Genomic DNA, 26,184 nt, shown 5'->3' with positions numbered 1-26,184 from the left:
GTTATTGGTAATATCATTGACTTTGAGGAAATCAACCATTATTCGAATCTTATTTTCTACATTTGTAGGAGTGAACTATTAAGGGGATTTTCGAGAGTCATTCTGGTTTGAGCGTAACATACTGCCCAATTTGATATCATTATGGTGTTTCAAATGCTAACTACTTAAAAAAAAAAAAAAATTTCATTTTCACCGAAAAAATAACCATTCTCATTCAGTCATTCTCATAAAAATATAGACTAACTTTGTACACTTGTCGGTTCCATAAGGACTCGTTAGCAAATCCATCTTACGTAATATCTTTCAGGCAAATTAGGTTTTCATTCAATAGATACAGATATAGATATAGATACACACTTATACATCAAATCAACCAAACCGATCGATAGATAGATAGACACAGCAACGATGTGGCACGAAGCACGTCGGTCAGAACGGAAGGTCCATGACATGATGGACGCTGCTCGGAAACGAGCACAACGGCGGGCTGTTTATCTAGCAAAACGGCGTGGTGATCCACAGCAATCTATACAAGTTTCTGGCTCTCGGTGCCGCGTTTATCGTGACGATGGCCTTTATCAAGCGACCGAAGATCAGCAAGGCTTGTATGTTCCTTCAAGTTTTAATTTTTCTTAATTTATTATTTATTATTATTATTATTTGCGACTTTACTGATAAATGTTGATGTTAGTTATTATTGTATCTATATGTATTGAATTGAATATTGTAACTTGAAAGAAAGCCTTAGGAAGTTTATTTAAAAAAAAGGGGGAAATAGAGGAATTAGAGTGTTATGATGGCCTAATTTTGTTTCCAGCTCTAAATTAGTTGTGTATCCGATGGTCATTGATTTAGTGGATTTAAGAGTCGATAAACGTAACCACGTAAACTAAATGCTTATAAGTTACTATATAAGTCTGTATTGTTATTTTAGCTTGCAAATATGTGAGCACTGAATTATTGCACTTGCATGCTTAAACTTATGGTTAAATACTACTGTAATAGTTAACGCTGGCGGATTCAATTTTGTTCACGGGTATTTTTTTTGGTAGTAGTGGTGTCTGGACTGTGGCGGACTAATAGTCTAATACATGAGGTCGGAGTCCACTGCTACATAAACTTGAACTGGGTAGAACCTTGGACCTCCTCAATCCTTGACACAATGTTTGATAACCCTTGGTGGTTAATTGTTATGGGTATTTGTACTAGCTTTTATTGGAAAAATTCAATCTTGGCTTGAAACTGTTGTGAAATTTATATGGATGTAAAGTGTCTTTTATCGAACTGATTATGCTCTTTTTTACATTGCCAAATGACCTTTCTCTTTACCTTGATATCTTGACCTATTGTTGTTACTATGCTATGTGCTAGGATCCCATGGAACGGGAAGCAGGACGTCATGATTGACAGGTACTGTATTTATGATTTTATGTTTATTGGATTTTTGACATTTTGCATCTATCTTATAGGATGGTTTTAAATATGCTTATTTGTAGATTTGATGGCCGAGCTCTTCTTGATTTTATTAGAGATCCTGATTCTAGACGCTTCCGTGTCGTCGAGAAAACAGAGGAAGAAGAAGAATTAGAAGAGTTTGTTAGTTTTGAGCGTTACCGGGATTTAATTAAGCATCGACGCAGAGGATGTCGGTACTTCTTTTGGTTTGATGATCATGTTTTAAATTATTGAGTTTAAAAATTGTTGTCGTACTCTTAGTGACATGGCAATCTGCAAGAATGACCAGGCAATCTTTTTAGAGTCGCTGCCGTAAGGTGGTATTATTTCAATCCATATTTTACAAGATACTGTGTCTATTAACAGTTAGCGACGAGGAAGGTCTGCAGCATGTTAACCAAGAGATGGAGGCTAAAAGTGCTGCTTTACTTGGATTAGACAGGTTTGCCTTTCATCCTTAAGCACATTTAGAAAATCTTTAACTAGGGCTTTTCCTTTATCAACATGTCTAGAAAGCGGTAAGTGGTAGATTTTTCTTATTCAAACTGTAAATTTGATAGGTCTCAAAGTGTCCAAGCTCCAGTAGTTAAGGGTCCGTACTCACAAGTTGGATTTTCATACGATGGGAATGTGAAAGATGAAAATCAAAATTCGGATGATGACGACGACGATGATGAAGATGACGAGGATGAAGAGGATTTTAACAGTGATGATAGCAATGATGAAGGAATGGATATAATTGCTAAGGAATTTGGTGTGAAGAGGTATGGGTGGCTTGTATACATGGATAAAAAGGCCAAAGAGGAGGAAAGGAGACAAAAAGAAGTGGTGAAGGGAGATCCTGCAATTGTACGTTCATTTGCTACATCTGAACGTTATCCATTTTTGAAGCACTCAAGTTTCATTATTAAACTTGTTCATTCTGAAACTGCAGAGGAAGCTGAGTCGCAAAGAAAGAAGAAAGGTTTCTCAAATTGAAAGAGAGAGGGAGAGAGAATCAGCACGTGTTTCTGGAAGACAAGTGCTTCATCATGATCCATACCGGTACACACTTTCAGCAGTAAATTTATTCCAGAAGAGGGATTCTAATGCAAGAGAATGTTGTTAACCATACATATTTTATTGGTTGTTGATTGTAACCCATAAGTTTATATGTGCAGAGAGTCCAGACGAAGTCCTACGTACGAAGCTTATTCACGTTCTAGGAGGTAAGATTTGTAATATTAGGGGTAAAAGCAAATTATAGAGGCTTACAACAAATGCTTAGTTGCTTACACCTTGACTCCACAGATCCAGATCACGCTCATACTCTCCATCACAATCAAGGCGCCATGGACGTGATCATTCTGATGATAATCCCCGGAGTAATCCAAGGGCTCCCAAAATAGAATACATAACGGAATTTGGAGGCTCAACAGATGCGGATGGACCCAAGCTTGCCGGATATACTCCTCCATCATCTCCTCCATCCCATGTTGGTGCATTGAACCGGTCGGAGCACTCTTCTCATTATTGCATAGCTACCTGAGGGGAATTTTTGTGTTTTAGGAGGAAGCTTGCTTTCATAAGCTCATACTTTCCTTGGATGGACTTAATTTCATAGTCTCATAGTTTCTCATCGGGTTTGGTAATGATATAGCTTCTCTCAAATGCCTGTTTTTTGCTGCAGGCCGTCATCTGGTCACATTCTTGAAGCCTTGCATATCGATCCCGCATCTGGTGTATCTGTTGATAGTGAAAGAAATGCCAAATTGTCAAAACCACCCGTGGGGTACTTCTGTTTGCGGTTTATGCTCTATTCTGGTCGCTGTAAAAGCACCATACAGTACCTAATATTCTTATGTTCTTTGTTCTCTTGACAGATCTTCATCAGGATTAGCCAAGTTAAGTAAGCCTTCTGGTAGCGGAATTCTTGCTAAACAGCAGGGAGAGAAAAAAGAAACACCCCAGGAGCGACTTAAGCGGATTATGAGCAAACAACTAAATAAGCAGAGTAAACTTCATATTTTATTTTTTTTGTCGATTTCGTTATCACAAGAGTTGAATTAACACCATGTGTTGCTAGCAAAATGGTGCTGCAAATTTATGGACTTGGAGATACTGCTATTGTCAGTTCTAGGCTAAAATTTGCCGTTATTATCTTGTCTTCACAGTCAAAAAAGATACTGCTGCTGAAATGGCTAAGAAACGAGAACAAGAGCGACAGAGGCTTGAGAAACTTGCAGAAACCAGCAGACTAAGTAGACGCAGGCACCGAAGCCGAAGCAGGAGTTTCAGCCGCTCACCTCCAAGGTGGTCTATTTTTATTTGATGCCGATGGACTGTAAATGAGTCTTTCATGCATGCTTGTGGTTCTAAGATGTTTATGTATTTTCAGACGATATAGGCACAGTAGAAGTCCAAGCAGGGGCAAAAGTTCTAGAAGATATCGTTCACGCTCCCGGTCCCGTTCTGTAACTCCTCTCCGGTCTCATTCTCGTTCCATATCTCGCTCTCGCTCCCCAAGGTAAAAACTATTTTTTGCTTCTGTGTGATTAATGAAAATAACCATTTAGGCATTATATAATTGAAGTCAATGGAAAACTAATTATAGCCGATTTTGCAGGGTGAGAAGCCGCTCGAAGTACTAATAAGGTAAAGAAGTCGCAGCAGGTTTGGATGTTGTATAAGTGATGACAGGTGTTGATCCTTTCCTTTTTGCCTATTGTATTTCATGTCTATTGCCCAAGCAGACTTAATGTTGTTACGCTGGATGTATTTTATTTGGAATTGTTGCCACTATTTCTATATATAAAGTAGAATCTGTGGTTTTATCCGAGATAGATTCATTGCCGGGCGAGAATATATAGGCTATGCTGGGAAGCAAAATGTTGAATGTACAATCACGACATAATGTTGTCATATTCTGTTTTGCTCATTGAACCTCTTTGTGAGACTAGGGATTCTCATTGACTAATCAAACATTCAAAATTAGAGGTAAATTCTTACCATGTGAACCCTGCTACATTTTAGATATAAAATATCAGAATCCAAAGGAAGTTAGAGAAATATATGCTTTTGGTTTAGTACTAATTTCAGTTATTTGATTTCTTGGGGGCATACAAATAGAGGGAAGTGATACTTATACCATAAGTCCAGGAATAGGAATCGAAGGGAGCATATAATTTAACTCCAACATAATGCGCAAAACCTTCCTACCCCTTGACATATGAATTGTATAAAACCTGCCTTGACGGGATGGTGGTATCGACTTTTTTTTTTTTTTTTTATATAGATGCCAACTGCTCGTATCATGACCTCATGGGATGATGGGATAGCTTGATCAGGCCCTTTATCGTATGAAATCTTGTTTTGCATATGCCACATCTGTTGCTGGTAGTATGTTGTATTTCGTTTATGGAGTAATTTTGTGGCATCACTGATCAGCTATTTACTTGTCCGCTTCTTTTTAATTAGAAATATATATGTTTTCAAAAAATATAACTGCCAGTTTAAACCAAAAAGAAAAATACATGATATAACTGTCAGGTTTTAAGTTTAAATGTAGAACACTATGATATTATATTTTAATCCATAAAATTCATGGGGCCATATGATTTATTTTAACATTTAACGAATATTAAAAATTTACTATGTGAGTGGTTTCACACCTAAGCTTAGGTGTTAGGTGGCCTTATATTCCCATTTCTCAAATGTAAATAGCTATTAATTATTCGATTTTTTGTAATGTGAAAAATACTTCTTTAAAATGTTTAGTACAACTTATTAAGGTGTCCTACTGGCAGAATAAAAATCTTATTTCGATATTTGTATTGAAAGTAGGCCTTTCACAGTACTTAGTTTCAGGTGTTTTGGTCGCGTGTGAATGACATGCAAATGTTTTGGCCTTTCACAAATCTTAGTACGATTTTTAAATAGGGGCTTATTTGAGTGGGTACCCCCTTCAAATAAACATATAGGTTGGAGTTGGAGACCACAATACATATGACCTTTCACCACAGATTTTACTCATCGAATTTTACCTTTTTTTATTATTACTTTTTTTTCCCCACCAAAATCTCAAACATCACACACTTGACCTTTCACCACACCTCCACCCTATCCATTCTCAACAAACCTTTCACCACACCACACCTTAATTACAATCACCAACGACAATAAATCAATAATAACAACAATAAACAATACAATCCAAAGTCATAGTCAAACTATTGGATAATCGACACACTAGAATCAACAATACTTTATAGATCTTCGTTGATCAATCAAACCCATATAAAGCTATTCTATCATGGATCACTTTTTTCATATTCACAATTGGTGTATTAATGTCATCTGTGGTTGATTATTAAAAGGAAAAATGGACAAAAGGGACTAACAAAAAAATAAGAAAAAAAAAACTCCATGTTTGGAGGCCATCACCACTGCCGTCGTATCCATCGGAGTACCACTATCTTACTTACTGTCATTCACCAGCTTCAAGTCCAGCCAACAACCATGGTGGATTCGGCAGAGATGATTGTTGTCGTCGATCTAATCGGAAAAGGCGTAAATCTAATGGGGTGTTTGGTAGGAAGGAATCATAGAGAATGAAAATGTAATAGGGAATGAAAATTGTAAGAAAGATTTAAAAAGGAAATGAATTCCGCTGTTTGGTAACCATAGAGAATAGATATATATAAAAAAATAAAATTTAATACATATAACATCTTGAAAACAAAAAATATATATATATATTTTTTCCATTCTCACTCATTCTCTACAATTTGTAGAGAATGGAAAGAATGAAATTGATTCTTCTTTCTCCATTCTCATTCCCTTTATTCATTGTAAACAAACAAGGGAAGTTTATCACATTCCCATTATCCCCTTTCCATTCCATCATACCAAACACCCCCTAAAGTCGATCTAGTCAGAAAAGGCATAGATCGGATAAGAAGTGATGATTGTTGCCGTTGATCTGTTCCAAAAAAAGCCTATCGGAATCTTCGCCGGTGTTGGGTTAAATATGTTGGAATCTTCATAAAAGAGAAAATAGGGTGGGGAACTGAAAGATAAAGGGGGGAGTGAGGAAATAAAAGATGAATGGGAAGTTAATAGGAAAAAAAAAGAAGGAAACAAACTTGGCAGTGTGTACAGGAAAAAGAATATTATGGACCACCCTATTTTTAAAGAACGGGGGTGTGCTGGGAGAATACACCTTTTTAAATGCATTTTTAATGGTCATATTACCACACCAAGTTGGTAAGCTATATCAGTGTCATGTCAATACCTTAAGTATTCTTTTAACAATCAAACCATGTTTGTAACAATTAACTCAAAACTGGATCCGCCATGACCTTATCGTAAATTCAACAACCCAACCTGTAAAAAATTCCGCCATGACCTTAACGACTCAAACACAAAACGACAAACTCTATTATATTTTAAAAAAATTTCGCCATGACCTTATCGTAAATTCAACAACCCAACCTGTAAAAAATTTTCAAAAATCCTTGTACAAGACCAACTCAAGCTTTTTCAAACTAAAATTTACCTCCAACTTACCAAACATAACTAAAACATAATTTTACATGCCAACTATCATTTGACTAATCATATAAACTAGTCAAATGATCATAACTAAAACATATTACATACTACATCTTTACAAACTATATTTGACCATTTCACAACACAAAAAATAACACTTTCAAACATTTGTTCAAGAGCTTGGTTCACAAAAGGGATTAACTATCACCAAAATTACACTACCTTCACCTCAAAATCTCTAGCTAATTACTCCAACTTGGATTTATCCTTTGATCCACTTGAACCTATAAAATATAAACAACTAAAAGATAAGCAATTTTGCTTAGTGAGTACAAAATACAATTATGCAAGTTATCATCATATCAATTATCTTAGACTAGCACAATCATAACACTTTATCATATTATTTGAACTACTTGTACTAGCCAATTAACAAGCATATGGATCCATAGCTACTATTAACTCTACCTACAAAATTTAAACCAAAAGTCAACTCTTGTAGTCTAACTACCTACAAGAATGGACAACGTCAACTCTTGTAGTCTAACTACCTACATAAAGATACTTTGTACTCACCTTATTAACGAGAACTTGCAAATAATCCTTAAGATAACTCGAACTCAAAACCTATTACAATTGCAAAATACATGATTACTTATATAGCTTACTTAACTTTCCAACTAACCCATAACATACATATATTGTTGTGTTTGGCTAACTACATAATACACTTTTCTTATAAAATTCTCAAGGACATAAGACAACTTTGCTATACTATCATTTAACAATATTTCTTTATCATCTCAAATCTCAATTTCAATTCTAGTTAGCCAAACAACAACAATAACAATTATAATAATATGGGTTTCCATAAAATTTCTTAAAAGAATGATGATAATAATTTTATTATCATCATATAATAAACATATAAATATTAACAATTATCAATAACATTACCTTCACTTGAATTAACTATAGATACTAGCTACACTTGAAATCCCCAATTATTTTATGATGAACCCTAAATAAATTCTTCCATACTTCCCCCAAAATCAATCAAAGATATATTATTATTATTGTTGTTGAAGAATTAGAGATTTATTTATGATGGGAAGAAAAAATATATTAGTAACTAGTAAAGATCAAATCTTCACTTGCTCCTGGTTTTTTTTTTTTTTTTTTTTTCTTTTTGGCGGTGCAAAACTCTCGACGACCCACACACATATAAACTTCCAGGAGGTTTCTAATGTAATTGTATTTTAATTAAATTAAGGGTATTTAGTATTATTAGTTATATTTTATACCCTATTTTTTATCTAATATTTCATTTTCACACTAACATTTTAATAAGGAAATGACTCATTTATCCTTACTAACTATAAAATATAATATCATAGTTAAAATATTACCGTTTAAAAATCGGGGCGTTACAGTACGCTGCTAGCTAAATCAAATTCCTAAACGAGTTGATCTCTAGTTGAGCTCGAGCTTGTAAGACTCCACACAAACCAAGCTCGGGCCACTGATAAGAATTGAAACAGATAGAGCTTAATTTCTAAATTAAACAAACCGAACTCAAGCTTAACTTAAGTGAGCTCAAACTCGGGTTAGCTCGTTTAAACTCCGTAGTAGTAATGTGGACATGTGGTTGATATATTAAACTACTATAGATTACATAGTCAACGCATGGGTAAAGAATATATATCTAAATAACGTACGTATACTGTATTATTCCTTCGGTGGTCAACATATAACATAATAACAAGTGTAGTATGGGTCACCTACCCACGCCATGTGCTGATGTTGGCGCACAACATACACCCTCGTCTCATATACGTGTTTGCTTAAACTAACATAATATACAAAGTTCGTTTTTTTATGATTTATAATGATTTTAGTCTTTTAGATAGTTAGCAATGGTAATCAATCCATATATGTTTCTTTTCATAAAATCATGAACAAGGCCGGCTTAATCTTTTCGGTAACCTTAAGCGAAATCAATTTTGAAGGCCTTTATTTGAATGTCTTTAACAAAAACTCTCATTCTTTAGCAAAGTTTGAAACCGGCAAAAATAAACGAAAAAGTCTATAAATGGGCAAAGATACTTGATATCACTAGTAGGTACAATAAATTATCAAAAAGATAGAATATCTGCAAGTTACCTTTTAAATTTCATGCCGAGAGACCTTTTCGATTTCTTGGGAATAAAAACGAATGATACTCTAAAAGCTTAATTATAATTTATTAGATAATTTATAAGCCTAGAACAAAAATTAGATGTATGATGAAAGAGTGTTTATTAATATTAAAAGCAATGATTTATCCAAATATAAGCCCAAAACTAAACTCTAAATATATATAAAAGAGAAACTTTAATTCCAAAATAGAGAAGTTTTGACCCTTGGATAAAATTCAACTTTTAATTATATTCATTAGATTAAAACGATGATGTCATATACCTTTTTTTAACTTCTTTAGTTTAATTTTAATTTAATAAATTAAATAATTATTGTTATAAATTTGTAGAAATTAATAATTAATGTTTATTAACGATATAATTATGGAAATTAATATTTTAATTTTTTTTTTTTTTATCATTTTTCATATTTAAAATCAATTTTTGATTTTTTTTTTAATAAAATTTTCATTTTAATTAGAGTGATATAACTTTTCAATAATACTCAACGATTTTTGAGTTAATGAGTAACTGAAAAAAAAAAAACATAAAACAAATACCAAATCTATAATAAGCTATCACAACTATGTATCAAAAAAATAGTTGTATGAAACTCGTAAAGATATTATGCATAACTTTAAATTAGATTAGCACAACATGTGATGTATAGATTGATAATTAAATTGGTTAGTAAATTTTGTAAATAATTCGAGCAAAGCGTTAAATCACAAGTACAATGACAATACAAACATATTCAGATGCATGAAAGACATCCAATCAAACATAAATATTACTTAGCGAGACGTCTAATAGATGATGTATCCATTTTATAATCAGCCAGTCACCCTTAACTGGAATCTCAATGACCATCAATTTAACTTCACGATTTTTAAGTGGTTCAATTTTTACGCAATTTAACATGTTATTAGTTTTGTATATATTTCCCGCGTATTACGCGGGGTTATAATCTAGTTATATCTAATCATAAAAGTTCAAAAATATTGAGGCCTTTTACTTTTTGGTGGCCTGAAGACACTGCTTGGTCCAACATATATATTAGGCCGGCTTTGATCATGAACATGGAAAAAGAATGTGGTATAGCATTTCAAGTGACATATATAATGATGATCATGTTTTTGTCGAAGATTGTATATTGAATAAAGTAGTATATGGAAAATTTGAAAACAGAAAAAGTAACTTGATATACCAATTTTTGATAATGTAAATTATATTTCAAAATGTTACTCAACAAATATTCAAATACTAGTAGGGCTATAACCATTTTATTTAATTGTTGGTTATCAAATCTTTTTAAGTAATTAAAATTCAAGTTTTAATTAAATGATTTTATAAGATCCAAGTCCCACATCATCTACTCTATCGAAAATATTTTCTTATAAAGATTGTATAGTTGCTCACAACGTTTTGTTATAGAGAAATGATATTCGTACCATAAATTTTGATAAATTTACTATACGTCTATCTTTCTGAACACACCGTACAAATTACTAAGACACATGAGTAGTAAATTAATCAAAACATGTGATACGAATATCACTCCCTTTTGTTATATGAAGCAATACTTGTAGCGCACTCATTATAGCCAACAAAGACCATTAATCAATTAACAAAAATCTTAATTCTTGTCTTCCAAGTTTGAGTTAAATTTAATTTTCGAAAAAAACTTGATTTTATAGCATTTCTAGTTTTTTTTTTTTAATATATATATACATAAACTAGATTAAACTCATGCGTTGCATGGTGAAAAATTGTCATAAAAATCTCTAAAAAATAAATAAATGTATCTTTCAAACTTAAAGTATTAACTATAAAATTGTAACAACAATGTGTTCTAATGTAAATTTACTTATTAAAAACAGTTACATCGTAGATTAATATTAATATATTTTATATATGAATAAGTAAATTAATAGTACTTTTATTTTTATTAAATGGTAAATTTTGAGTCATGTGATGGGTAAATCTTAAATCATGTTTAACTATTTTATAAAAGATACACAATCCACATTATCTAAATTTCATATAAAATATTATTAAAAAAGGATCAAATAGATATCATCGTATACTAAACTTGAACGGAAGTGAAATATATTTATGGGAGAATATATTAATTGTATTTTTATTTGTATTAATTATTAGGATTGATGATTAGATTAATTTAGATGATATGGCTAAATACATGGCAACTAAAATATAACAATTTAATGAAAAAATGACAATTAATCAAAAATCCAATGTGCCAAACAATTAAAAGAGACACTTAACAAAAATTTATCCTCTCTTAGTTATATATAGAGTTACATTGGAGTGCTCCCAACACAGGCTTGGTACTTTAGTAAAAAACTTACTTCATAAGCAATTAAGCATCGTCTCGCCACTTTACAAAATTAGTTCTTTCGTTGCTCGCCACTTTACAAAATTAGTTCTTTCGTTGCTTAACCAACGCATAAGTGGGTCCCTTTCACATATTCACCATCTTTTATTATACTAAAACACATTTGTTCTAATAACTTATCGACCAATCACAACTCTCGATTTCTTAATGTTGATTTTTATTTTCAATTTTGACTTTAATTTACACTTTTTTGTTTTTCATAACAAATTTACACTTTTTACCCAATATTTTTAATATAATAAATAAATAATAATAGTTAATATATATCCTAATAGTTAATGTTTATCCAATATAATAATAACTAATATATATCAAAAAATATGTTTTATCATGTAAATATTTAACTAATTAATTATAATAAATAAAATTTAATGTAATTATATTAAGATTCTTATTCTTAATATATACTAAAAACAACTAATCTAACCTCAATTAACCAATCATAGCCCTTAATTTCACAAAATTAATTAAATCAACACATGTCTAAATTAATCTACACTTTTTGGTTTTTCATCACCAATTTACACTTTAACCCAATTTAAAAATTATTGCTCTAATAACTTATGATTTCTTAATGTTGACTTTTATTTTCAATTTTGACTTTAATTTACACTTTTTTGTTTTTCATTACAAATTTACACTTTTTATCCAATAATTTTAATATAATAAATAAATAATAATAGTTAATATATATCCTAATAGTTAATGTTTATTCAATATAATAATAACCAATATATATCCAATAATATGTTTTATCATATAAATATAAAACTAATTAATTAATAATAAATAAAATTTAATGTAATTATATTAAGATATTTTTATTTTTAATATATACTAAAAACAACTGATCTAACCTCAATTAACCAATCATAGTCCTCAATTTCATAAAAATAATTAAATCAACACATGTTTAAATTAATCTGCACTTTTTGGTTTTCCATCACCAATTTACACTTTAACCCAATTTAAAAATTATTAATTTACACTTTTTGATTTTCCAACACCAATTTACACTTTAACCCAATTTAAAATTTATTAACTTACACTTTTTGGTTTTCTATCATCAATTAACAATTTAACCCAATTTCAAAATTATTAAAATTAGACTTTTTAGTTTTCCAACACTAATTTATATTTTTATCCAATTTAAATAATTAATAATTTGTTGTATAATGTCTATATAATAACAAAATAATGTCTATATAAAATTAGACTTTTTAGTCTTATCTAATTATAATCAAATTAATTGTAATATCGTTTTTATTAGTAATTGTAAGCGGACTATAATTAGGCTAATCATTATTGTTATCAGGAATTGTAATCAAATTATATTTATGATACAGATTTTTTCTTATATAAACCAAACCCTATATGTAAAATCATTGAAAACCTACAAACCAACTACTACTTTTATTTTTCGTAAGAACCATGGCTAACGATAATAAATTTTTTGCAAAACATCAATGAGAACTCGGTCAATTGTGTAATGAAGGTTAAGATATTGCTTCTTTGGAAGAGTTTGTATAAAAGCAATTCTGCTACACCATCCAGTCTTTATATGATTTAGCATTCAATATTTACATTTAAATATCTTAATTTTTATATTAATGATGTTATAAAACCCGTGTATTTCACACGAGTCTAAAATCTAGTTAGTTTTCTAATTTAATAAACAAAATTAAATTATAATAATAAGAAAAAAAGAAAGTTACGAGGTATTGTCGTAAATAATGTGTAAATTAGAAATTTGATATATATATATATATATATACACATAATAAAACAATAGTTATCCTGATTTTTTAAAGTCATCCACCTCAAATTAAAATTATCTCTAAACATGCCACATAAAATTTATCCTACGTGGCACCTCCATATTTTTTTTCATACTAATAGATTTTCATTAAATAATATAATATAATTATACATATATTTTAAATATGGCATATAGAAAATACATATATATATATAATTTATATTTATATAAATCAAACATATATAAAAAATCACGACTAACCTTGCATGACATTTTTTAACCTTTTTATTTTAATTATAAACACTTCATAATTAATGACTCATAATCCATGATATTTTATTACCTTTTCTAATATTATTAGGTTATACATGACCAAACAATTTTGTTGTTTCTCCTTCGTTCTCTTGGCCGAAACCTTAACCAAAATTGGTTATTCTAGCCACAAAAAATGTCTATTTTATAATGATAATAGTAGTTATTTTGAGTTTTACGAATGAATTTCTTGATTGTAGGAGATAAAATACTTGATTTCCTAATTGTGTTTAGGATTATTTTTTCCCGTCACTACATAAGGTTTTTTCTCCATCTTTTCAGCATAACTGAAAGCAAAATCTATAGTGATTTTCTCTTATTTATCTTATTAGTTTTTTACTTATTCGTATTGTATTTATGTGTATTTTATATGACTAAATTTTTGACATGCTTAGTTTTTTTACTTTGTACATATTATTTCGTTTGATGAATATATAGATATTATGCTACATTATCGATTTACGTTTGATTTGTTGATGATATCAAAATATCTTAGGTTAAATGTTGGTGTATAATCACTATAGTAGGTTTAGTGATTGTGATGTCGACATGTCAGAAAAGACAAAAGATGACCAGAGTAATCCAGGAATTAACCATTAACTATAACATAATCAATTTCAGCATAATAAGCCTATAGAATAACTATTTATTAATGCATAAAATAACCTTTTTAACTAGCCGCGCATCGTGCGGGGTAAAATATCTAGTATATATATATCTATATCTATACTCCATTATAAAGAATATTAGGTTTCTTAAAATTCAACACTTTTTTTCTTCTTAAAATACCCCTACTCAAACATAATACCCTTATATACCCTTCTTTCCCATTCTCTCTAATCATTACACACTCTCATCGATTTTCTATCACCCGCTGCCGCCGCCCTCCTTCTCCACCGTCTCCCTCGCTCTCCACCAACGCCTCCTTTTTATATTGTCATCACTTTTTAGCCGCCGCAGCGCGCGGGCAATATGCTCATAAACGACTAAACGTAACACTAATGTGATAAAATTGACAAACTAGTGAGATACATTCTTTTTATTCATTTGGTAATCAATACATGATATGAACACATTGATGAAAAAGAAGACTGGCATGAAAGAAAAGGACGGGAAAGAGGCACATGGATGATGTCATAATATGAGAAGACAGATTTTGGCTCCAATATATATCCCCTATATCTCTATATACTGTACGTATCTCTTTCACACACACACACCAACAATAGTATTCTACTACTATACCACTCCCTATATATATAATAATCTACCTATATCTATCATAGCAGGTCCCTGATTTTAGCATCATCCGACTACAATACCTGACCATTTTCCAATTCAGTCACGCATTTCGTCAAACACTTTCTCTGCATTCTATTCCAAATTTCCAATCCAACCACCACTCCACTCCTTACCCTAAGCAACAGTAAAAACACTTCTCAGGTAATTATTAAAGTTATTCATCATCTTTGTTTTACTCACATTCTACTATTTATGTGTGTGTTTTTATCTTAAATATTTTGCATCCTATTTGATTAAAGTTAATTATTGGATGTGAATGAATCTAGTTTTTTACATTCTACTTCATTATATTATATATTATTATTATTATTATACGTATAATTATATGTAACATTTAATAATGCAGTGAAGTGACTCAGTATATGTGTAAAATATAGTGTGTATGGCTAAATGTTGTTGTGTGACGCAAAATCTATAGAATTACGTGTTAATTCAGGTGATCAAGTCCGTTCACATGTAAAAAAAAAAATGTAAAATAGTGGTGGATTTTATAAATTTACGTGTTAATTCGTATGTGATCAACTTCGTTCACATGTTACTAGTGGTAGAGTTTCGTAACAGAACTAAATAAAGCCGAAAACCACAAAATTACCTTTAAATCGTTACATATGATTTTAATCATTATCGTCGTATGTGTCACAAGTAAAATGTGGCATTAAAAGGATATTTTGATGGTTTTCAACTTTATTTAGTTCTGATACGATACTCTACCTTTAAATAGCACATATTTTAGCAGTTGTCTAACTTTTCGTGGTCCTCGGCTTTTTGTCTGGATTTGTACTTGTAAGTATCTGTATCTTAAGAAGTAGTGACCACAAGGAATTCATTTAACAAGTTGGCATGCTTTGTATCTTTCTACCTAGTTATGTGTGATATTTCATACCATATGCATTCTATTGGCTTTGAGAACAAATTAGTATAGAGGACTTTTATAGTTTTAATTAAACCTGGCCAGTTTCAAAATGCAGATTTCTCTTTAGTGTTCTCTGAAATAGGCATAAGGTTTAGTAGGTATTGATGCAATGAGTGAATGCTATTCGCCAAAATCGAGATTGATGAATAAGGATTCAAATTCTTTTCGTAATTCGGGTGCATACACGAGCCCAGGTACTCCTGATTATGGTGATAACTTTAACAACCAAGGGAGAGGATTCCAAAAGGGTTGGTACTCGGAAAGGGTACCGTTGTCAAGTAACATTAAGCATAGGCGTACTAGTGTTAATGTTTTGATGCCTTTTAATAATGGGAGAACAATGCCTTCGAAATGGGATGATGCAGAGAGGTGGATTACTAGTCCTGTGTCTGGTTCTGGAGTTAATAAGATGTTAGGGCCACCTCCTCAGCGACGTCCCAAGTCAAAAAGTGGACCATTGGGGCCGAGTCCTGGGGACTCGTACTTTTCAGGCTATTCGCCTGGTTTCCCGTTGCTTGAAGGTGGGAGCACAAAGACTATTTCTGCAGGTTCACCACTGACAATGGGTGTTTTGGTACCTACTGGATATTCTTTTCCAGATGGTTGTGGAATTGATGAACATTCTGCTTGTGCTAACAATGATTATAGATTGGCTCCTTCAGAATTGTTTATCGAATCTTCGTATCCTGATTCACAAGGTATAATCTCTCCCCCCTTTGGTCGTTCTTTTAGAATCTAATATTATATCACATTTCTTGTTACAAAATGGCATTTGGGTTAGCGGATTTACTTGATTTTGGTGGTTTTTATGCTATTTGATAGGGATGTTGATGTATTTGTTTTAGAGTTGAATATGTTCCCATCTTTTAGACATCGTTTAGTTCCTTGTAAACTTTGGTACTCGATAGACTATTCTCTATACTGCATATGTTCTTGTCTTAACACACTTTTTCTTTTTCTGGTTTGTAATACCTATTTAATGTATGGTGTTACTTATTAGATGTTTGTTGGTTAATTTATAAACTATTGTACAGATGAGAACATTAGTCGTGTTGTCTCACGACGTGATATGGCTACCCAGATGAGCCCGGTGGACAGTCCGGTGACTTCTCCAAAGGGAAGGCCACTTCTGTCTACCTCTCCTCCGCCAATACCTTCACCAGTGGTGCCTAACAGCCTTCATTCATCTAGATTGGAAGTCAGGGATGTTCAGGTAGACAAAAGAGTAACAATGATCAAGATACCAAAAAGAAATGCGAAAAAAATGGACAAGAACCGGTCAACAGAGATCAAGGACCTGGCTTTGACATGGAATTCTACTGAAGGGGTCATGGAATCGTCAAAGTATGTCTCCATGTTTAAGCTTTACACTTTCTGCTACTTTGTATGTACAACTGGTCATCATTGCAATATTCCAGAATGTATGCTTTATCTATACCATTTATCGACTTCCTAAAAGATAATTTATATCATGCCGGTCCTCTTAAATTATAAAAGTTTAGCAAGTCAATAAGCAACTAGTTACCTAAGTCAAATGTGACATTTAATTAGTGAAGCTGGAGCTGTATTTAACTGCAGCCATATTGGAAAGTCATAGTGAGTTGGCTCATTTGGTGACATTCCTTTTTGGTATAGTTTAAAGGGAATGCGTTTGACTCACTTTTGAATCTATACATGTTCATATATCTTCAAGGACATGACTGATTGATTTTCCTTGTGGTGGGGTCGCAGGCTCCAGAAAGAGGAAGCAAGGATTGCTGCTTGGGAGAACCTGCAAAATGCAAAAGCAGAGGCATCAATCCGAAAACTTGAGGTGTGTTCACTAGGATAACTAATGGCACTTGAATCCTTTTTTTTTTTTTTTTTTGGGGGGGTGGGTGGTGGTCTGGCATCTTATTTCTATTGTATATATAGTTTTGGTATCATGAGACTTGAATAACTAGAAAAGACTTGCACCGGTGAAAGGGTGTTTATTCTTTCAGTTTCTGATTTCTCCCTTCGTTTTTGTTGATATTGTTAAGTAAAATCTGTAACTGAGAACTATTTAATCGGGTTGCTTTAAAAATGTGTTATCTCTTTTATAGATGAAACTGGAAAAGAAGAAATCAGCATCTATGGACAAAATCATGAAGAAGCTCAGAATTGCACAGATAAAAGCCCAAGAAATGAGAAAATCGATATCAGAAAATGCTGCAAGTCAGGCGCCCAGAACTACCCACAAGTTCATGTCCTTGCGCAGATACCCAAAGATTAACCTGACCTACTGCTTTTCTTCCCATCACTCCTAATTCTCTATCATCTTCCTTCGATCAGGTGAACTTCGATGTTTGTCTCTTTTATATGTTGTTTGACTTGATTTTTGGCACACTTTTTGGAAAGTGTACCTATATATATTTATAGATGAAAACAGTTGGGGGTGAAATTTACTGGTATTGACCTTGAAGATAAAGGTTATTAGGGACAAGGGTGTTACAATGACCGAACTTGAACACTTATTATGGAGGGGCGGAACACAATTGGACATAAAATTTAGCTTTGTTACAGGGGCTACAATATATTATGAAAATTATTTTTGAAGAATATATAAGAAAATTAGTATCAAAAATCAAAACTTTTGGAGGGACTGGAACTCCCTTTGGTCCCTTAAAAGTTCCATCCTTGAGGGTGTAGTGCCACAAATTGGCTCTTTGGCAAGTTTTTGGCTAATTTTAAACCAATGAGGTGTTGACACATGTTTTTGCAAAATGAAGCCAAAACTTGCCAATTCTTGGCAAAAAAAAAAGTTAAAAAAAAAAAAAAAAAAACTAACAAGTGCTCCAATGTTCACTTTTCCTGCCAAAATGGCCACGTGGCACTTGCCCAACGTTCACTAGCATCGGCCAAAACTTGCAGATGCATGTGATATAGGCTTGCCAAAGAGCCGATGCTAGCCGATCCTTTTTGCCAATAAAACTTGCCGACTACACCCTTGCCCCTTATGGCAAAGTAAGAGCACTGATATCTCATATTCTCATCTATCGTTCAATTCTAGATAACTTTTGCTAAAAGAATAAGCAAAAAAAATTTGGGTTATTTGGAAAGGCTGGTTCCTACAGAAAGTATAAATGTGTATTTGCTTTGTTTTGGTTTATGTAGTTATGTTGCAAATGGAAAATTGCAGAGACAAGAAGTGACAAAGGTAGATAACTATGGCTGTAAACTGGTAATGCTTGTGTTTCATTATGAAAATGGTGGACTATAAGCATGTTTCTAGCATCTTAATGCAATTTTTGGATCCAATTATGAATATGGTTGCAAGGCACAGTCGTGTATGTCAAGTGCAGATACCTCTGGATTGCACTATCGTGTAAGTACATGTGTAAATCAAGGTTAAAGGTACATGATGTGCTAATGTAGATACATGATCCTCAGCTATAATTCAGTGATTTTACAGTAAATCGTTGCACAAAAAGTTTTAAATGTCACCTCAAAAGCTATAAACAGATGAATTGAGGTGCCTGTAGCATTGTGCAAGTAACACAATACACATACTCATGAATCTGGAACATAATTCCCATATTATAATCTAGATCCACATTTCAACTATTATAAATTTATAATATAATGTGAAGTACAATATTTCTAGCCTTTTCAAAGAAAAACAAAATTTCAATGATGCATCATAGACCAGGTAAATGTTGCTCACCGACTCACCGTTTCACCGTTGTTTCCTGGTAATGTTGCTCACCGATCCATATACACACCACATCAAAAACCCAAGCCCATTATTAAGAACTTATACAATAGACAATCTAGAAAAGCAACCCAATTACTCGAGCCCACAAAGATTTCTAGAACTAAGGAGAAGTTTGTTTTTGAGGCTTGGTGTCAAAGAAATGGATGATATTTTGATATGTTGCTTTTAGAAGATCAGTAATCTGTCTCATGAACCCAAACCTATGTGGCAGGATGGTTTTAAACTTTTAATAACTAATATGCAATTGTGGGCCAATTATGGATCAAAATTATATTTACAGAGTTATGTACTTATGTGTTACAACTCACAAGTTGATTATGATCTTATCTATCCTATATTATAAATCAAATATGGTTTCAACTTTCAACTTTTAATTTCAACAATATGTACATGATCTATACTATATTATAAAACAAATATGGTTTCAACTTTCAACTTTTAATTCAACATTTATATATACTATATTATAAAGCAAATAGAGTTTCAACTTTCAATTCAACATTTATTTTTCCAAAATGCCCCTTCTATCAATTATATATTACCAAACACCATTTCTCTCTCATCAAATCTCAACCAGTCATTTTTTTTCTCTCTCATCCATAGATCATTTATTCTTCCAATTCGTTCAAAATTTTTTATCTCACAAACCGTACATCGATAGATTATAAAAATTATATGAGTGTTTATAAAATTTCATGCTCTTTCATTAGAGATGTTATTCGATATACTTTCGACGAAATTTTAAATTCGAGGGCGGAGCCCGTACGGCTAAGACATTTGGCTATCACACTCTATGACCTATCACCCCCATCATCTCACCGCCACAACGCGCGGGTACTTGCTCTCGTAATACATAATGTATCATACATCAATGTCTACAACTTTCTCTCTTCTCCATAAATCATTTTATTCCTCTAATTCTTTCAAAAAAATTTATCTCAAAAACCGTACATTAATAAATTAAAAAAGTTATATTGATGTTCTTAAAATTTCATGCTCTTTCATTAGAGATGTCATTCAATATACTTTCGACGAATTTTTAAATCTGAGGTCGGAGCCCGTACGGCTAAGATATTTGGCTATGACATATCATCTCCTATGACCTATCACCATCACCATCTTACCGCCGCAACGCGCGGGTACTTGCTCTCGTATCTATAAAAGCAGATTCCATGTCTAACATTTTAAGTTTCAACATTTACTTCCCAAAATGCCCCTTCTATCAATTTTATATTTACTAAACACCCTTTCTTTCTCCTCAAATCTCAATCAATCATCTTTTTTCTCTCTCCCCCATAAATCATTTATTCCTCCAATTCATTCAAAATATTTTATCTCATAAACCGTACATCGATAAATTATAAAAATTATATGGGTGTTCTGAAAATTTCATGCTCTTTCATTAGAGATGTCATTCAATATACTTTCGACGAATTTTTAAATCTGAGGTCGGAGCCCGTACGACTAAGATATTTGGCTATGACATATCATCTCCTATGACCTATCACCAACACCATCTCACCGCCGCAACGCGCGGGTACTTGCTCTCGTATCTATAAAAGCAGATTCCATGTCTAACATTTTAAGTTTCAACATTTACTTCCCAAAATGCCCCTTCTATCAATTTTATATTTACTAAACACCCTTTCTTTCTCCTCAAATCTCAATCAATCATCTTTTTTCTCTCTCCCCCGTAAATCATTTATTCCTCCAATTCATTCAAAATATTTTATCTCATAAACCGTACATCGATAAATTATAAAAATTATATAGGTGTTCTGAAAATTTCATGCTCTTTCATTAGAGATGTCATTTGATATATACTTTCGACGAATTTTTAAATCCGAGGGCGAAACTCGTACGGTTAAGGCATTTGGCTATTACACTCTATGACCTATCACACTTTATGACCTATCATCCCCACCATCTCACCGCCGTAACGCACAGGTACTTACTCTCGTATTTACAAAATTAAGAATCAAATTTACAGACTACAAGTTTGTTTCTTAAATTTTGTCATGTTAATGTTTTTAAATACTTTTCTTTCTCAAGTTATTTTTTTAACCACAAACTATTTTACTCCTATCCCAGCTTCTATATTACACGAACGTCAAAGAAACCAAAACTTTTGAAAACCACGTAATAAAATCCACCCACAAAAGTGGGAGGTGGGATCAAAAAATCCGACATGTTATCTGGAAAAGCTTCTCGGTATTTGTTTTAATAAGCCTCTAATAAGTAGAGTTGGTATAAGAATCATGAGTAGGTAATGAGGAATTGAGGATTACAAATCCAATTCAATGATGGGGAAATTCAGTAAACACGAAGAAAAAACAGATAAATAGAAATCTCTGAAGGCACATAGTTGCTTTAATATTGAATCAATTTGGTGGTTCACTCCAACATATAATTGGATATAATTAGATATTGAGAAATGAGAATGCTTTGTGTGTGTTATCTGAGAGAAAAACTAGAGAAAGGGAAATATGATTGTGAATGAAGAAGACAAACATATACATCCTTTTTAGGCCCATAAACTATCTTTTAGACGGTTAACTTTGATAGGTTTTTAAGTTGTCAAATTTAGTCTCTCAAATTTCAAAATCTTAACTTTAATTTTAAGAGATTTTCATCTTAACAACTTAACTTCAAGTTCGACCCTAACCAAGGGATCTACCCTTTGAATCTCATCAGGGGCTACTGCCTTTTGGACCCCGCTCCCAGGGGCTCTGCCTCCGGACTCCGTCCTTAGGGGCTTGGTAAAAAAAAATTCAAACATGTGTGCACTCTGCAATTTTAAAACTATATGATTTTTTTTATTATGATGATACCGATCAAACAACTTAATTCAGTTATACTAAAATATCTAACATTAAGAAGTGCTAAAATATCTAACATTAAGAAGTGCGTTTCTATTGGAGATGCAAACTAAGGAAAGATATATTATAAGTAATTGGGATTAGTGTCTGGAGATGTAATGAACTATCTACGAATGTCTATGTTATGCAATGATCTACTCGAATGTTTATGTAATGTAATGAGCTCGTTATTTTGTCTAAGTGATGTAAGCTACCGGGTAACGGCTTACGTGTAATAGGTTAATGCCACGTAATGTCATATTAGTTGACACGTATGTTACATACAATAGACTTTAAGTTATAGTTCATTACATTTTATAGAATTCTGATGAATTTAGTCTCCAGTCTTCTTCTCCGACGAACTTTCAACCAACTTCCGGCAACATGATAGATTCAGACAAATACTTTGACCACGAAATCCACTATATTTTTCAACTATAATAATACCGAGTAATAATAATAGTGGCCGTATGTTTAACACAAATACACAATCCATCCATCCAATTCTATCACTCCAATTTCTACTTGCTCCATAAGTGTATATACATCCAATAAATATAAATAGACAATTAAACATCACATATGTAATAAGAATCACATATGGCCATATGAAAAATTAGAGAAACGAGATTGGTGGACTGGTGGTGGTGGTTAAAAAATATATATTATATATATACATATCTATATCCATATTTAGATTTTCCTTTCAGATCTATATCTATGATATATCCATCTATATCTATGGGAAAGGACAACAACAGATCGAACAACCACCATCACGCCGCCCAACAGATTTGGTGGGTAACAGCGACTCAATGGTTCAAGAAAAAGGAGGGAGTGAATTAACAGAAGCCGGTGGTCGTTGCCGGAGATGGGAAAAAGCCGTCGGTGTTGGTGATGTTCCTGTTTCATTCCTAACTCCATCCGCCGATCCTCACACTCTTGCTCCGACTACATCGCAATCTATCAAGGTTTTTGGTGGTTCCTCGTTTTGTGTGTGTGTGTGTATTCATATATGGATGTCTCTTTGAAGAATCAACAAATCTTTTGATTGCTCGGAAAGTGATGGATTGTTTTGATAATAATTTTCATATGTTTGGCTTGTTTCTCATCCCTATTTCGACTTGTGTTTGGATTTTATGTTTAATAAAGCTTTGATGGAAACTAATTAACTCACAAGAAATCAGAAATTTGTTGGAAATGACTGGAAACTGGAAATTGGTAACCGAAACTGAAAATGCTCATCTGGAACGGGAAATTATATATATGTTGTATAAATAGTTAATTTCAATCTATCCTTTAATGGCCACATATGAAGATGGGGCTATCTAAGCATGGAAAGTTTGGTCAAACTTAAATAAAGTCAAAATGGAGACTGGAAACTGGTTGTTCAGCCGGTAGCTTGCATCGCTTAGACAAAATAACGAGTTCATTACATTACATAAACACTCGAGTAGATCATTGCATAACATAGACATTTGTTGATAGTTCATTACATCTCCGGACACTAATTTCTAAGTAATTTGTCTATATCTAGGTTTCAAAATGTATACTTAGATATGTAAGGAATATATTGATTAAAATATCCTACCACTACAAATTGTTGGTGTACATATGTTGCCACTATATATAGTCGGTCTTCACCACATATAAGGTTTTCGACTATACATGCTGACAAATTGAGAAGCTTTTTAACGGATTTGATTTGATATATTCGATTGAAAATACAAAAAAATATTTTCCAATGACACGTTAGTACGTTACCATGAATATTAGTCTACATTCTTATTGTTAACGTCACATGACACATGGCTAGTTAGCTTTTTCTTTTACACCAGAAATAACTATTGTTACATCACATAATTATCTTGTACTATACGTAACATATTCTCTTTATTTTATTTTATTTTGAGATTTTATACACATATATATACATGTATGATATGATGATGTAGCTTTCTTATTAACATGATGCATATAATCTACATTGTAAAACAAACCAAATATAAAGTTTATTGCGAAAATTAATAATGTATGTTACTCGTATTTTATTTAATTAGAAGTGTCATTATGATTATTATTATTTGTTCACGTAAAGGTTAATCTATATCTTCTTAATTATATGTCGTCAGAGTTGAAATCCAGATAATCAAGCATTTCATAGTTTATAGTTGTTGAGATGATGATTTAGTTGAAATGCAAATATTGCAATATACGCCAAATAAAATTGGACGTTGATATGCTTGGAAAGAGTTGTCCATTGTTGTCATTGTCAGACGAAATGTTTTTATTCAGTTTCAGTTTATAACGAAATTACCAATACGTACGTACTGGAAGTCATAAATAACACTATAAATAGTAGATGAATATACATAATATATTACGAAATATAATATAATATGTGGGTTTTGCTAAACGAACTTTAAGATACATTAAATAGTTATATACTTAACTAATATAACATTCAGGGGTAAACTTTTGATATTGAAAGATACAAATTATTTATGCACGTTAAGTACAATACTAGCGTTTAAGATTTTCATTATAAATATAATATATAATATAATAATATAGATAATATCTTTAAAAAAGTCAAAGAAATAACAATATTTGGCACAGACAAGCATAACCAATCTCATTCTTCTACCAAGCTTTAAGCTAAAGGGAAGCCCTACCTCACCATAAAGTAAATACTCGTTTTCTTGTTTATCCGTGGGCACACACATATTTCGATCATGTATTAATCATTATTATACAAATAACAAAAAACTCTTTAATTAATTACAGCTGCGCCATAAATCGATATATATATCCTTGCAGCAAATACAAACCAATAAGTACGAGTATATAATAATAAATTTATTAAACTAGAATACTATCTAGCTAGCTATGATTTTGAAGTTATTTTTATAATCAAGCGTTAATTAATTAGCTTTATATTATCACAAAGTTATCTTTAGTAGTCGCTATATATGGAAGAAGTTTATCATAAATTTGTACTTAAATATAATTTCGTCATCATTCATCCACGATCGATTTTGGCTGTCCTATCAAAAAAGTTATATGGAACTGTTACGGCCGTCAATGCGTTGCCGTATAGTTGGTTGACATTAACCTTTGAAAAACTTAAAATAACATATTTTTATTTTTCTTTTCGCATAGGTGCATTATTTTAATCTATATTTCTGACAATCTAATTAAAATGTAAAAATAATAATGACAATTGCAGAATAGCATGATTCTTTTATTATCATTATTTTAAATATAGAGATACATCGATCTTCCTCCTTACAAGGAACAAAAGGATTTCTTGTATCCATATCTAAAAATTAAAATTAATTTCATCATTTTCTGTAAAACAATTTATCCAGTTAGCAAGCTGAATACTGTTTATATGGCAGCTGGTTAATTAAGTAACACAACTTCTTAATCACACATGCATTATCTTCTTATACTTTTGAATTCGGGCAAACAAACTTCATTTTCTTTTTCTTTTTCTTTTTTTTATAAAAAACAATACAAAGCTTACAGAATCCTAATTTTATCAGATTAATTACCACTGTTATATATAATTCAACCATATATATCATACTACTTGAACTAATAATCAGATTATGATATACAACCATTTATATATTAGCTTATATATTGCTACACACAACTAATAGATTCAAATTACACTGCAAATTAATTAATAAAACACTAGCTAGCATATATATATATA

General features: G+C 31.9%; 2 protein-coding genes and 1 long non-coding RNA gene across 3 annotated transcripts; 2 read left to right on the top strand and 1 right to left on the bottom strand.

Moving 5' to 3' along the window:
- The first annotated feature begins 317 nt into the window (after positions 1-317).
- On the top strand, positions 318-4,372 carry LOC122603183 (CLK4-associating serine/arginine rich protein). The gene is made up of 13 exons (XM_043775821.1): positions 318-605; positions 1,372-1,410; positions 1,497-1,645; positions 1,822-1,897; positions 2,016-2,304; positions 2,390-2,499; positions 2,616-2,663; positions 2,746-2,946; positions 3,125-3,226; positions 3,318-3,448; positions 3,609-3,747; positions 3,833-3,961; positions 4,061-4,372. The coding sequence occupies exons 1-13, from the start codon at positions 409-411 to the stop codon at positions 4,083-4,085; spliced, it is 1,635 nt and encodes a 544-aa protein (XP_043631756.1). The 5' UTR covers positions 318-408; the 3' UTR covers positions 4,086-4,372.
- A 2,599-nt stretch (positions 4,373-6,971) lies between these two features.
- LOC122602601 lies at positions 6,972-7,756 on the bottom strand. The gene is made up of 2 exons (XR_006324336.1): positions 7,564-7,756; positions 6,972-7,271 (listed from the first exon to the last, which is right to left on the bottom strand). It is a non-coding gene; the product is annotated as an uncharacterized LOC122602601 (long non-coding RNA).
- Positions 7,757-14,868: 7,112 nt separating this feature from the next.
- On the top strand, positions 14,869-19,303 carry LOC122603318. The gene is made up of 6 exons (XM_043775994.1): positions 14,869-15,094; positions 15,922-16,564; positions 16,901-17,210; positions 17,598-17,679; positions 17,951-18,179; positions 19,002-19,303. Exons 2-5 carry the CDS (start codon positions 15,976-15,978, stop codon positions 18,152-18,154), a joined length of 1,185 nt encoding a protein of 394 aa, XP_043631929.1. The 5' UTR covers positions 14,869-15,094; positions 15,922-15,975; the 3' UTR covers positions 18,155-18,179; positions 19,002-19,303.
- The last annotated feature ends 6,881 nt before the right edge of the window (positions 19,304-26,184 follow it).

This window comes from Erigeron canadensis, chromosome 6, assembly GCF_010389155.1.
Source record: "Erigeron canadensis isolate Cc75 chromosome 6, C_canadensis_v1, whole genome shotgun sequence".
Lineage (NCBI taxonomy): Eukaryota > Viridiplantae > Streptophyta > Magnoliopsida > Asterales > Asteraceae > Erigeron > Erigeron canadensis.
The sequence above is the reverse complement of the archived record's forward strand: the minus strand, read 5'-3'. Positions and strand labels throughout refer to the sequence as shown.